At 42.3% G+C, this 15492-nt stretch overlaps 1 protein-coding gene across 1 annotated transcript in view; it reads left to right on the forward strand.

The window, feature by feature from the left end:
* LOC129121412 (deubiquitinase DESI2-like) overlaps positions 1-11602 on the forward strand; it is a 50355-nt gene extending 38753 nt beyond the window's left edge. Inside the window, exon 6 of the mRNA XM_077180275.1 lies at positions 10708-11602. Within this exon, the coding sequence (XP_077036390.1) occupies positions 10708-10950 (243 nt within the window). The 3' untranslated portion in view covers positions 10951-11602. The remainder of the gene's footprint in view (positions 1-10707) is intronic.
* The last annotated feature ends 3890 nt before the right edge of the window (positions 11603-15492 follow it).

Below are 15492 nucleotides of genomic sequence, written 5' to 3' on the forward strand. Positions count from 1 at the left end.
GCTTTGAGGTTCTTCTCCAGTCTGGTGATATTCCTTAGTGCTGAGTGTAAGGATCATACATGTCACAGGATCTTAAAGACTGAAAAAGCTTTTGCTTCTTAGCCCATTCACAAACAGAAGACAACTCATTTGACTTCTCACCAGCAATTTTCTATGCTTCTGCAGCATTCTAAATAAGCTGTGGAGCTGTGTTCTTACCAGAGTGACGACAGTTGCTACAACACATCTCAGAAAAGGACAAACCGCCATGGGAAGAGAGAAAAACACCTCTGAATCAGCACCATAACTGGATGATAAGCAAAATGACTCAAGGAAACCACTCCTCTCCTTTCATTAATGTGATTATTGCTAAGCAACTATCCCTATTTAAGGAAACCCTCCAGTACCTTGCTATTGGACATACAGCACATCATTATCAAAGAAATGTGGCTTCTGAGCATGAGGGAAGGCAGCCCCTTTTAGTCCCCAAAAGCCTTACTAGTGGTGGGAAAGCAATGAAGTCACTGGGTCTTATGGGGCCTTTTGATAACATATGAAGTTGATGCTCATTATAATTAGAAAATTAATTGAGAGGCAGTGGTTTGATTTGCCCTAGAAATTGCTGATGCTGGAGCTTTACCTGAGGATGGCAGTGGCAAAAGGTTTTATTCTTGTATGACATCTTCTTGAAAGAGGAATGATCTCTTTTTGATTTGTATGAGTAATTTATCTTAAGTACTGGAGAAGATCAAAACCCTCTGTATAGCCTGAGAAACACTTGAATGGTCTGGTATGAATTCCCTCAGAATTTATGAAAGCAGGACCTCACTACATCACTGAAGGGTGATGAGGCACTGTCAAAAATCCCTATTTGCTTCCCAAATTACTTAGTCTTTCTCTTAAACCCAGAGAAACCTATTAAAAAAGATCAGACCCGACTGTGAAATTAGTGCCCACATTTGATCATTCTTCAGAAGGCGTTTTAAGGTCATTTGGATTTCAGGAATCAAAAACTCTTTGGGAAAACATATTGGTATCTCATTATCCAGCTTCCTTTTGTACCTACTGATCCTTTTCACCCCTTTACTGTTTGAAATAGTAAATGTTTCCTTATTGCTCAGCATTTCTTGATCCAAATGATTGGATCTAAAGGGCTCAAAAATGCTATCTGGACAAATGGTTAAAATTTGAACTCATTATTAGAGTTGAACTAGGATTTTTGGAGTAAACCAGGTATTCAAAAGCAGAGCCTTTTAGAAGGATTTGATAGTTTTAATAAAACTATTGCTAGGATGTTTTGTTCAAACAGAACTTCTAGCTGATGAGACATTCACAAGTAACTGAAAGAGAGAAGATTGCTGAGGTGCAGGAGAGCAAGTTGGACTAAGGATTTATTTACCTTTTGTCCTACATTTCAGGAAAAGTTCTCCTGAATATCAGCCACAAGATGTTCTGAAGTAGGGAATCCCTCAGCCTCTCCTGTGGGAACTCTCCTACCTTAATTATTTACATAAACAGGGAGATAACACATTTCAGCAGAAGAAGTCAGAGGTCTAAATTGGAAATTTTGTCTTTGTTGTTTTAGAAGCTCATTTCAGAAGTTTCTATAAAGAGATTATTTTTGAGAATTGGTGATCTTGAATCACCTGAAGTGGCCTTGGAAAATACACCTGGGGGTTAACAAAGTGAGCTGGGCCTATCCTTTGTTAACAAAGGAGAGAAAGAGAGTCTTCTAAGTATTTGAGGTTGCTGAAATCAGCTTTTGAAAATTCTTTAGCATCCTAGATGAGGCTGGATCCTAGAAGGCAGGGATTTTGAACCCTGTCCCAATCAAATAGTTTGCAGCTAGAGCTGCAGCACTACAATGCTCAGCCTGGGAAGTAAATAGGTTCCAGTCTCCTGAAGTCACCAGGACTCTCTCAAATCAGCCTAAAAGGATAGTCTCCAACAGGAAATACCCTGAAGATTAACAGGTGGAGTCTGCACAGTGGATTCTGGTGGTTACTGAGGAGTGCAGCAGGCATCTAGCATACCCATAATTAATGTCAGCACCACAGGGATATTATTAAACCTGCATGCCAGATGGAAATGCTTGGTAAAGCCACACACCTCAACCTCCTTGAGAGGCAGGGGATGTCCTGGTGCAATCAAGTTTGCTTGCAGGCAGATCACTGGGCCTAGGATGGGTGCTAGGGCTTCTTTACCCCTTCCTTTGTATTATTGGTAGAGATCTGTTCTATTGATAATAGCAGAGGGAGGCATTGTCATTGTATGTCAATGTGATAGCAGGAAATATGCATCTCTTGTAACTGCAGTGCAGCAGAAGACATCTCTGTGATTGGCTGTACTGCTGTGTCTGGTGTGTACTTCCCTGATGGTGTGGCTGTCCTTTGTCAATGTGGCTGGAGTTTTGGTAGAACAGAGGGATTGTATTTTACTTGTGGAGAGTGTAGAGTTGTGCTGAAGTCACAGGAGATGGTAGTCAGTACTTATTATTTTCTCTTTGAATATTCTCCCATCCTTTTTCAGCAAAACTGGCAGCACATAACAAACCTACATCAGAATCCTGCTTTCTTCAGAAAAGCTTGACTTTCAGCAAATTCTCTGAAATAAGGCAGGTTTGCTGAGTCAAAGATCAAATGAGAGCAGTTTTTTAATCATCTGTGAATAATTCAAGACTAAAGCTTTTCAGGTCCATCCCCAGGCATATGTGACTTCTTATCATAAAGTTATTCAACTCTAGGAAGCTCTCCTTAGCCTGAAAGCTATCACAGAGAAAGGATTAAACACCAGAGAAAAGGAGGTTCAGGTGGCATTTTTGAGTCACAGTCAAAAGCAGCAAAATCTTTTATAAACCAAGCTTTACCTAATCCTAAGTAGACAAATAATGCTGATGTCTTCCTTAGTCAACAACTGCTTTTCAGTTGCCTCTGTTGCAGAGGAGGTAGGTGTATTGTTGAGTGAAAATCTATGTACAATTCTGTTAATGGCAGGGGAGACAATGCTCCAAACAGACATAAAAGACAGAAGAAAATGAAGAAACAAACAAACAGCCACAGGACATGAAAGAACATTAGGAAAGCTTTATTTCCTGGTGCCTGAGCCAGTCCTCAGTGAAGTTGATGGAAAGGCTTGCATCACTGCAGCAGCCTTTGAGTGTTGTTAGCTCCATGGAGAACAGGCGGTGTTTGTTTTCTGGTTTTTAGCTGCCACATATGTTTAAAAGAAGCTTATTTATAAAGATGCCCTGCACCCATAAATTTATACTCATGGTTTCAGATGGATGTGATTTTTCATCTTGCTTCTGCCTGTATGCATCCATAGTTTTGACTGCAGACAGTTAATATACTGCTGTATTGCATTCCTGATGTGGTGTCTCTGCAGCAGTAAAACATTTCTAGGTGTAGGTTGTGTATAAGTTGACATTTATGAAGTCGTTGGGAATTCCTTAGAATGAAGGTTTCTATAAAAATATTTTCCCCCCACTGTTAAGCTCTTTAGCCTTGCTATCTGAATAGCCCAACAAAAATTACTACTGGGATTACTTTTTATATGCACTTTTCGGCTCTCAGTCCATCTTCTTTCCCCATTTATCTATTTGTGCAGGAGAATAATATAAATTGGCAGGTAATTTGAAACTGAAATCAACACCCCTAAATGGCAAGATTTTAGCACATTATTTCAATTTTTTGAAAAAGGTCTGATTTTGTTGCGATATATACCTCTGCAACTATTTAGGTTTTCCCTATAATGTGATCCATAAAAGTGAAGGTATTTTAAGAAGAAATTTAACAAAAGAAAAATATCTCTCTGGGGCTGGTGTAAATGTGGTGGGTTTATCACCTATTTTATTTTATCTGCTTTTTGCATCTGTCTTACCAAATTGAAACCCCTGCTTTCTTATCTTATAAATGAGCATAATACCTCGGGGCTAAGTTAGTTCACACTGTCTGGGGAATTCATTCCTAGTCACACCCTCATGGAGCCTTTGAGTCTGTGTGTGTGCAAATGCCTGAGAACAGTGCCTCTTTCCACAAATGAAAATGGCAAAAAATACCCCTGTCCTTTTGACCACAGCCTGATGATAAATGAGAAGTGTGAGGAGTCTAATGAACTGTTTGAATATGTTGAAAGGCTTTTGAGACTGGAACCTTTTGCTTAGGAGTCCTGCTAACAATCATACAGAAGAACTTTCTCAATTTCTCCGAGTTCTTGTATTCTCCCTCCTCATTGTATCTCCATCTGCAGCAATCTGCTTCTCAGTGATGTTAGGAAACAAGGCTTGAGACTGAAACACAAGAGTTTTCTGGTTAGCTATGCAGGAAAAATAGACGTTCTTAATGTCTGTCCCTCTATGCATATGGGCTGGCCTGGTCATGCTCAGCATGTCCACAACACTTGAAAGAACCTTGTTAAGCAGCAGCTGTTCTCAGCCAGTGTTCTTGAAACAGCATCTGCTAGGAGAAGGCAATTCCTCTTCATGCCAAATTGCAGTTGTTCATGCATTTGGTGGGAGATTCTTTATTTTAAATGCCATTAACAAGCCCAAACTCAATTATACCCAGTTTTCCCTAAATGGTCATCTGTTATGAGGCCACTTGCTACCTCCCCTATCACCCTGCAGCTGTTGGCTGTACTTACAAGTGCTCGTTGCAAAGACCTTCATGCTCAAGAGGGCACTGCCGTGCTCCAGTGTTGGTACATGACTAATCAGTGATGCCACTCAGAATCCAGCTCTCAATGTGGATCAACAAGATGTCACAATTGTAGCCACTGTCTCTCCACTGGTGGCTGGCCAGTGAAGCTGAAATAGTGCTGTGAGTGCTGAGGTGCTATGAGCCAGCTGTCTCATTTGACCCAGAGCTACCTACCCCATCATCTGTGCATGCACACTGCTGCAAAAAGGCAACTCTGTCCTTCTACCACATGTCCACAGAGGTGACTGACATGCTTCTAACTAGCTTCACAAGGGGAGCAAGACTATGGCAATGTGCCCCCTCTGTTGACAGAGTGACAAAATTACCCTTTGTCCCCTTAAAAAGGAAGTAAGCCCAGAAGTTTCTCTCCTCAATTAGGTGAAAAGACATCTCATAGGACCTGGGGGACTTCACCTCATACTTAAGGATAACTAATTGGACAGGAGCCAAAAAGTCCCACCTGAGGAATTTACTAGGAAAAGAATAGAAGAAACTAATCGCTTTTCTGAGTGTTTTACCAGGGGCAAAGACTCTTGCACCTGGCTCGGTTTTTCTCTGTAAAGGGTTTTGTTATTTTGCCTTTTATTAAAACCTTTTTGTTTCCAACACTACCACAGAAGCCATCCTGCTGATTTTATGCCTTCTAAGGTAGCTGAGCTATCTTGGGTGTGAATTGTATCTCCAAGAGCTTATGAGACCTGGCTCAAGGAGACTCATATTTCACAAGACCATAGGTATTAGTTCCTCCTTTCAATGCTTTCCTTTTTTCTTCACTCCTGGCTAGTCTCGGATAGATGGTGCAGATGCTACCTCTACTTTACAACACCCACGGTCCTAGAAAAGAGCTGTAGGAGTTGCAGAACAAAAAAGGATTGCATAGGAGAATAGGGGCATTTCAGGCAGTTGCTTAAAATAATTTAAAATTCCTTTGACTTGGCTGCTACCTTCCTGACTTTGACTCAGGCTGCTACCTCCCAGAACATAGCTTCATTACTGAGCTCATTTATCCTCATCTACAGTTTCTCAGCTATAGCCTTTCCTCTGTAAGTCACAGGCCATTCCTGGCTCTGCTGAACGTGTGCTGCAGGCAGCTTTACAGCTCAGTGGCACTTTATCTATTCTGTGTGAAAATACAGATTCCCAAAGGCTACTTGAATTCCCTAGAGTAGAAACTGTAATTTTTACACAGTAAGTATAATATAAATCTGTTTCAAGCAATTGATCTAGCATGCCAAGTCCACCAAGGTGAGACTGTACCTTCAGGTGTGTTGTGAAGGTGGTTATGTCCGTTCCTTCTCACAAATTTTATTTTCAGTGTACACACTATGTGCAGCAGCTGACTGAGGTGCAGAGCTAATAGGTATATTTCTTGTTGATGCACTCAAACTCCCTCAACTCTGCCAGCAATGGGCAGTTATGCTACCAGGTTAGTTTTTGTGAGGTGGCAAAAAAGATGTCCCTGTATGTTGGGTTACTGGTTTATTCTGGATGTGTCAAAGAAGTACACAGATTGAATTGCCATTTTCTCTTTCCACATATGTGTTTTGGCTGCTCTAGCACAGCCTGCAGGCCTTGCCTGAGCAGATATGTTGGTTTGCATCTAATGGCCTTTTTCTGAAATTCTGATCAGGAATAATAAATTCCTACACAATAAACCTATGCTGTATTGTGTAGTCCTTGTAGGAGCCATTGTATGCAATTACTATAATGATTCCCCTGTAGTTCTAAAGCCTTTGCTCTTAAATTGCTCTGAGGTGTGTGTTAGACTCCTCAGGTGCCACTAAAACCCCTCTGCATTCTTTAAGAGACACCAAGGGGAATTCTGTAGAGTAGCTCAAATGGATCCATGCCCCATGTGGACTCCACCTCATCTTTAGCAAGGCTGCTAAGTGGAAGAGGTTGTAGGTGCTTCAACAGCTGTTCAGCACTGAACTCTCCAAGCCTCAGTTTGAAGATAAGAATTGAAGTAGTTAGTTTGTATTGTTTGTATTGAGGAATATTACGTTGCTTCTGTTCATCTTGATTTTCATGGATTGGAGCACTACATGGATTGGAGCCCCTGAGAGGGCTCACTTACAAAAAATATCCTCAATGCCTTGAGTTATACTTCCATGCATGGTTTGAATTGCCCCAGTTGCATCATCCAGCACAGCACAGAACCTATTACATTTGAGAGCTTTCTCTTAGGATCTACAACCGATCAGCTTTTCTCTATATTTTGAAAGGGGCTCATCCTGTTAGACTATCTCAGATAATGTCAAGCATATGCCCATAGAACCAAAGCCCTCTCAAAATGCAGCACATTGATAACATTGCCTTCTAAAAGGCAGGAGACTCAGGAAATCTTCCATTGCTGGATGGCATTTCAGCCCACATGGCCCAGCTGCTAGGCTGTTCCTCTGCCCACTGCAAAGCTTTACAGGGAAATGTTAAAGCCTTGCCCAGCAGGGACAGGTAGCTCCTAGGATACTTAGGGGAGGAGAGAGGGTGCAGGGCAGTTTGTACATTTTAACCAGTTTGTACATTTGACTGTTTAGTGCAAAATGGTACAGCTTAAGATATTTGGAGGATATTTCCATATCCCAAATTAGTTGTTTCCTGATGAGTTGAAATCCTGGTGTGGATTTGACAGTTGCCTAGAAAAAGCACCCAGACTGTCAGGTCCCATTTCTCCTGCCTATTTGGCTTCAGCCATGGATGGCTGAATGGCTGTTTCCACTTGACTCTGCAGGTGCCAGCTGGGTCACTCACAGTTCTCACACAGAGTCCCCAGAAGCAGCTGCAGCTATGGGAGATTTGGCTTTCTGGCAGCTGGTGCTGCTCAGTGGAAGCTGCAAGTACGTGCAGCCTTCACCCAAGTGCCTGAAGCAAGAACTGGTCTGCAATCAGAAGTTGTGCTTGCTGCAATTTCTGACCTGTAACAGTTTATTATTTATTTACATCTCCTATCAGAGTTAGTACCTTACATACCACAGAGAAGTTCATCCCCTTCAACAGAGAAAACCCCACTTCTTTGACAAAAAAAAAAAAAAAACCAAAAAACCATGTGAAATTTTCAACTCTAAAAACATCTGAAAAAGGGTTCTGCTGATGGAAACAATGGGTGGTGACAGCATTCAGTGAATTTATTGTTCCAGTGAGTGGTTTTCAGTGCAGAATTTCTCTGAAGAGCTGCAGTAGGTAATTTTTCTGTGACTTCATATGCAGTTGGAAAACACCCACTTCATCTTGCTTGTGCTGTTTTATTTAAACTCAATTGGCTTAATCCCATGGCAGCCAGGTTCATTTGATATTTCTCCATTAGCTAAGCACTGCTGGATGCTCCAGCACAATGTGCTTTATGTCAAGGAGTGAAAAACACAGAAGCAGATTGTAATGTTGGTAGCATTCCCTGCCATTGCCCTTTTGTTCCTATTGAACATTGTGTTCTGCCGTGAGGCTACACTGACAAGAGGTGACATGGCAAGCAACACTGAGGTAAGGGGAAACCACTTTGACTGCATCATTATCCTTGAGCTCTACAAACTGCCCTTTGTTGCTTGGTGGCCCAATGCCCACACATCTTCATTCTTGTTCTGGCTCTTCCTTGCCTTATTGATTCATTCTGGGTGAAGAAGCTCCTATAAAAATAAGGCAAACACCTCATCATTGCTTCTACATTGGGAAGTGCTATTTCAGTTGCTAGGGGATGTACTTAGAAAATAAACCCAACTCTTAAAAGCAGTATTTCCATTTCAGGCCATCTTACCTTATGCTGTTCTGTTGTTTCAGCTAATTTTCCAAAGAATCATACTTTGGTTTAGTTGTTCTATCTATTAATATCTGGGAGGAAGTCTTAATTAAAACTTTAAACTGCTTGAGAACTAAACTCACATGCATGCATATATCACAAGGAGCCTAAGCTGAGTCACTTTCTATGGCAATATGTTGCCTAAGTTCCTGAAGAGGAAGAAAGAGGAATGCTACAAAATCTGAGGGAAATTGTAGTGCAACCTGTGATTGGCTCAGGTCAAATTAGTGTAGTGTAGGTAAAAATGTTCGAGTAGAACACATCAAATAGAGTCTTAAACTTCAACAGTCTTCTTGTGAAAATTGTCTGATATGTCTGGTAAGAAAATCAAATGGGTCAGCAAATTTTCTATGACTGAGTCTCAAGCACATGTGGAGAAGCTGTCCACCTATGGGTTCAGGCAATAGCTCTAGCAATGGAAACCAGGGAATCTAGATGGAGATAAAAAATTGTAAATTAAATAAGTGGCCCCAGATTAAACATTTCAAAAATACAGATTCATATAGGTGTGTCTAAGGTTAAGTGGAATGCAGCATTGGTAAGAACTGAAATAGAAGTCCTTGGAGTGCATTAGGTAAAGAACAGTCTATGCTTGCAAGTAATTTTAGCAGCTAAATGGCTCTGCTCATCTCATCTCATTCTCTGATACCTAATGATAATGTCTCCAATTTCACACATTGATTTTTAAACAATGCTTGTCAAAATAAAGTGAGTTCTGTAGTCAAATTAGCACAGTCACAGGTTTGCTGTCTTCTCCACACCTCATTGGAAATGCCACACTGTTGGAGCAAGCTAATTTCCTTATGCTCAAGGTGACTGTTGGAGTGGAGCTTGGAGTGTTCTGCCCTGGCCATTTGCAGGAAGGACCAGCTGCAACACAGTACAGCCCATCCTCTAGAAAATGTTCCATTCTCCCTGAAAACTTCTTGAAACCTCTAAGTTCTACGTTAACTTGCCAATAAGAGACTTCTCACCAAATCATCTTCTTAGTGGACTCCAGACAAACACCCTTGGAGTTTTTGCAGTACTTGGTATTAAATTAAGTGTGGTTTTAGTCAGAAAGTGGGTGGGAGGAAGAGCAGAGGAATTTAGTACTGGCAAAAGGTACAGTATGGACAACCCTGGAAACACTAATTCACGTAAATTGTGGGACAAGGTCTGTGGGGTGGAGTTTCCTCTCTGTCTCTCTTGCTCCATGGGAAACAACACATGGAGGGAAGGAGAATTCAGGTATTATGATTCCCGAACCTGCTACGGACTTTAGGCTCTAGCATGCCAGTATAGGGCCCTACAGACAGGCAGTAAATTTACTAAAGACAGGCTCTTGAGGCATGCCTGCTGATCAGTTCCCTGTGTCTCTTCTGTGCCTGCTAAGGGATTTAGTAAAATGTAAAGGGAAGCACATTTTATGTGGTCTAAGCCAGATACAGCTATTAAAATCTGGCACCTGTATGTCTGCATGGCTAAATGCTACAGAAGAAAGGGTCTGCAGTGTGAAGCAGTTTGTTTCATTGTGCTGAATTTGGTATGACCTTGGAAAACAGTATCTGTGCTGGCAGAGTGTAATCCAAGTCAGTGCCAGGAGCATCTAGGATGGAACAGAGATACTTACAACCTAGGCTGGGTTTTTTAAATTGCTTTCCCCCCCATATTAGGGGGGGAAATACCTCATTCTCCGTATACTATATGAGGAGAAATTAGAGGGTGGTATGGTAGAATAGGAAGAGGACCCCCAGATACTGTAATTTGACTGGACCACTGTGTCAGCCCAAGGAAGAAAAGGGAGGACCAAGAACAGCTTCTCAGGCATCTCCATCTACCTAGTCATACTTGGCTTCTGGGCTCCTCAAGGTCTTGCCAGCAACAACTTAAATATTTTTCCCAGACTTTTTGAGCTACTTGCTAAAGGAATGTCATTGTCTTGGTTGAGAAGCCCCAGCAGGCCTGTTCTTTTACCCATGGACTGCCTGGAGAACAGAGTCAGCAAAGCTGGTGAGGGCCACAAATTGTTTTTCCTGGTTTCTGTTATGATGCTGACAAGACCTACAGCTGGCAGGGATCCCTGTGCATGTCAGCGTGGAAGTTGGCAGTTACTGCTGTTTCTGACTGCAGGAGATGCTCCTTTCTGTTCTGAGCAACAGGGAATTCACCCTGTTGATGTGGTGGTGTGGATGGGGATGACATTGCCTCTACACTTGCTTTGGTACTATTAACCATGCTCCCTTTTGGTTTACTCCACAGATATTATGTGGGAAAGAGATCCCCCGCTGGGTGAACCGCCTGGCCTACTTCAGCTCCTGCATCCCCTTCCTCCAGAGCTGCCTCCCCAAGGAATGGCTGACCCCAGCAGCCCTGCAGAGCCACATCAGCCTTGGTCTCCACAAGGAGGAGCAAGGGGACACAACAGATGAGGAGTCCCCCTCCACCTCTGCAGCCCCCTCAGCCTCAGGCACATCACGAACCTGTAGACATACACGAGTCTAAACTGCCCAGTTTCCCCCCAAATAACATCCCTGCTCTCTTGTTCTATTTATTTCTCACACCCTTTCGCACACACTAGTTTCTCTCTTCAACAGACAACACAGGGGAGGGAAGACCCCTTCTGCTTCAGTCCCTTTTCCAAGGACTGCCACTACAGTTGCTTGGCAAAATGACTGTGAACCCCAAGACAGAACTGAGGATTGTGATGACTAAACTGTATTCTCCTCTAGGGGTCTCCATGATCCTTGATCTACAGAGAACTGCTGACTCTCTCAGGCATGAGAGCATGTGTATGGGCAGAGTGCACATACTGTGATGTTCCTTCTCTGGAACTGTTTTATCTTTTTATCTCTCCCTCTACCCATTCAAGACCAGCAGTCTCTTCTCTATTTTGGCTGGATTTTCCCTTCCCCAATGACAAATCACCTGCCCACACCCAGTGAAGGAACCAGAGCCAGAACTCAACCTTCTCATCTCTCAGACCAGCAACAAACTCCACTCAGATCCATCCCTTTTGTAATTATCAGGTTTCTAACTCATGTGAAGGACAAATGAAAGGTGCTCCTGTTCTACAAACCACCTGTTTTCAGTACTCAAATTTAAGAGCTTAAATGATTGTCCTGCTCTTGAAAATAATAAGAACCTAGAAAATGAATGTGTTACTGTGGCTTTTCTTTGGGGTCAAAAAGAGCACAAGGCTGTGGTGATTAGAGGCAGCTACTAAGTAGATGTAGAGGTTACTTGACCATATCGGTGCTTTTTGGCACAGACCCCTCTCAGTTTTCCTAATCCTAGGCAGTGTTCCCAGTTTCCTTTTTTCTCCCAGATTCCCTAGGGAATCTCTCTCCTAGCTGACATTTGCTGGCTGTATTCAGGGAAATGGCTTTCCTAAGCTCAAGGAAGAGGAGAGGGAATCTGTTTGGAAGGTCAGTATTTCCTTCAGATTTTCCTCCTGCACTCACAGCCATAACACATGGCTTCAGAGCCATTCTTCCCCGGCCTATTTACAAGCCAGCCCAAGAAGGTAAAAAACAAATGGTGAACCCAAAGAATGTCAACCTGTTACTTTCTCCTCCCTTTTTGGAGGTGGAGGGGGAAACTTAGGGCCACATCTGGAAAGCAAAAATGACCCTTTCAATGCATGGGCCACCATGGTGCCTTCTGCTGTGTGCACTACTTCAGTGGAATGAAAAATGGGCAGAGCTGGCTCACTGGCCTCTCCAAGCTGGCTCATGACAAGAACCTGGTCCTTGGATGTATTTATGCTAATTCTGACAGCTGATGAGAAAGTACAGAATGAGGAAAGGACAAGTACACTAACTGTTCCACTCAATTACCTCACTAGGAATTCTAGTCAGAAGGTGTAGGAAAGAATGAAAGGGGAAATCCAGATCCCCTCCCTCCCTTGCAACTTCTCTTGGCTACACAAAGGAGGATGAAAAAGGAACAGGCAGTCTGTTGAGAGGGAGTTGCCATTTTGGAAATGGTGTTCTCAACAGCTACTACCAAGTCAGGACTTCCATTCTGGACCCAGAGGGAACTTAAGATGTTGGTTGTTTCCTTTTTTTGGTCATAAATGCATACTAAATCCAACCAGCTGTTTCTTTAGCTCAGGTATACAAGAGTGTGTCCTTTCAGGGCTGAAGGTCTCAGCTATGATGTACATCATGTCTGCAAAGATAACATTTAATGGTTTGTTATATGTGCATGCCCTTAGTGAAGCAGGAGGCTCTGGAGCGATCTATTGGATGGAAATGTAACTCACAGGATGGCCTCACTCCATTGCCTCCTGAAGTGATGCATGTTTAGGCAACAAAACCTTTACAACATGCGTCTCATTTTCATCCTCTGTACAAACTGCTCCAAGATGTCTACTGAACTAAAGTCATGTTCCTTATTAACCTTGGCTACCCACAGCCAGTGCTGCATTGTGAGCAATTCTGCAGCTCCTGCTAACCAGTCCAATACCAATCTTGATTAGTATGGCTTGTCCAGGGATGTTTAATAGGATTTCCATCATGATCTCTGTGCCACTGCCCAGAAACCATATTGCACAATGTACTGTTTCACTCTGTATTCCCCTGCAGTCGGGGTCATTGCAGCCTAAACCACTGCAGCATTGCAAGCTTCATTTGTCTGAAGTTCCCAGGGATTCTGCCAACAGCCAGCAGCACATTATGTGCAATGAATTTTAAAGGTCCTTCTCAGGGCGAAAGTGAGAGAAGGCTTTCCCAGACCATTTGTCTAGGCCAGGGCAACTGCAGTCAGAAACACCTCGTTCCCTTTGCTGTGACAAAAGCCAGCCAGCCATCACCCTTGTGTTTCTGCTCTGCACCTTCAGATGAAGCATCATGTATACATCTAGGAGATGGGCTCCAGAGGCATATTTCACACAGAAAACCCTCTCACAGTACTTCACAAAGTAAAAAATGCTTAACTAGATGAAAACCTGGACAAGAAATCCACATTTAGCCTACTTGAGAACATAAATATGTGCTTGAAATATTGGGAATAACATTTGGGGCAAGCTGTGAATGTCATAAAAACCCCAGATGTTTGTTTACCCATTTTTATGTTTTTCTGTCTGTTTATGACAGTATGGGTCACATCAAGGAGGCATCAAACCTCTGCTGTAAATCAAACCCAGAATATATTCCAATCTTCAAAACTTTTTGTTCAAGGTGACTGATCAACTAACAACGAAAAGAACAAAGTGACACTGTGGAAATAAATTATATATTGATGATGGCTTTACCTTTGTAATATAGCAGCATTTTAGATTATTAAACATTAAGACATTTTAAAATCCTAATTTACTGTTCATCTCTGGCACAGAATGTTTGTCTTAGGCATCTTTATTATTCTTCCAATTATTACAAGATTGTTGTTATTACATAATTATATCATATTTGTATTTAGTTACACATTTACTTTCTCTTGCTGCTTTCTCTGCATAACACCATGTAGAAAATTTTAAATACCAACAGTAGTTATCAATGAAAACAGAAGAACAATGTATGAATCTTAACAAGAGCACCCCATAGCAGTGGAACAAACTCTTAACCTTTCTTCTTACAGCCAGGACTTTTGTGTCTTTTTAAAAGCTGGTATGAGATGGCACCAATTCTGCACATGGGCATCAGCAGCTGTGGGCTGCGTCTCTAGCAGTGACCTAATAGTGTTCAGGTGGGACACTAAGACTGGAGGTGAGGTTAGCCTAACACTGGAATATTAAAGGGACAAAACAAACTGTTGCTAGGGAAGGCATAAAAGGAGGGAAGCAAGTAATAATATCTTTTCTCAGCATGTCTTTATCTATAGTAGCAATTTCTTTAATTTAATGACATTATTCTTTCTGATTTCTTTCTGGTCAGTTACCTTCCTCTTCACAAGTCTGTGATTTGAGGCTTATATTTCTCAAACTCTTTAGAAGGGACACTTGTGCTTTCAGAGGCCCTGGGTACGCTGCTTTTCCAGCACTGAGCCTGTGCTCTGTGATGAGCTCATCCCAGGCTCAGCACAGCATGGGGATGGACTCTGACAGACCTGTTCTCTTGCTCTCACTGCTCCCAGCTGAGAGTTTGCATCTCACATCTCGAATTCAAACCTATGTTGCCTTTGTGTTACTGAGGTACTCAATATATAGTAATTTCCTGCTATGTTGTTTTTTATTCTTCAGTTCTGTTTCTTTTTCTCTAGGCTGGTAGGGCTCTCAGAACAAGTTAGTGGATATTGGACTGCAATAATATTAGCTTATCTTACTATATGTTTTCAATTTTATTCTTATTTTAGTTTGTATATATGTGCTATCTAATTAACATGGTCAGAAAACTTTATTAAGTACCTCCACCACTTCCTTGATTAATGGAGAAAACTGAAGGATCATCAATGTTCCATCTTCAAATGTTTTTAAATTACTCTTTGAGTTGAGGCAGCAGGTGCCTTGTTCCACTTTGTCCCTGCCCTGCATGCCATCAGCAATGACTTGGAATGTCATTGCTGGGTATGAAAAGGCTGTGTGGTGATTCAGAAGTATGTAAAGCAGGACCTGACAGTCTCCTGTCTCCAGGAGATTGCCACAGGCTACCAGAACAGGGCAGAACCTCTAGCTACAATAATATGTAAAAACATTGCAGCCTATGCCTGGGGAATGGGTGCTCTTGTCTGTAACAGGTCAGTGCTCCAACACCGTGCATGTGGCTGTAGCTCTCACGTGCTGGGGTGGATGGCACAGCACATTTAATTCCTAGCACATATCAAGGATATTGGCTCTAAATATCAGAGTAAGGCTGTTCACTAGCACCGTTGTAGACAACTCTGTTTTTAAGAGGTTTTTTGGTTCATTTTGGCTGAGACATGGCATAACAACGCAGAAAAACAGATGATCATGGTCGTCAATCTTCTTCGCTTAGGAAAGCAGGCTACAGAATGAAAAGATGCAGCTCGTGACTAGGCCTGCTCAACTCTGTTCATCAACGAGCCGTGAAGGAAAGCGTGAGGGGGTGCGTGGGGGATGTGAGGTCGGGGCGATGTGTGGAGGAAAGG

The sequence above is a fragment of the Agelaius phoeniceus genome, chromosome 6 (assembly GCF_051311805.1).
Source record: "Agelaius phoeniceus isolate bAgePho1 chromosome 6, bAgePho1.hap1, whole genome shotgun sequence".
Classification (NCBI taxonomy): Eukaryota; Metazoa; Chordata; class Aves; order Passeriformes; family Icteridae; genus Agelaius; species Agelaius phoeniceus.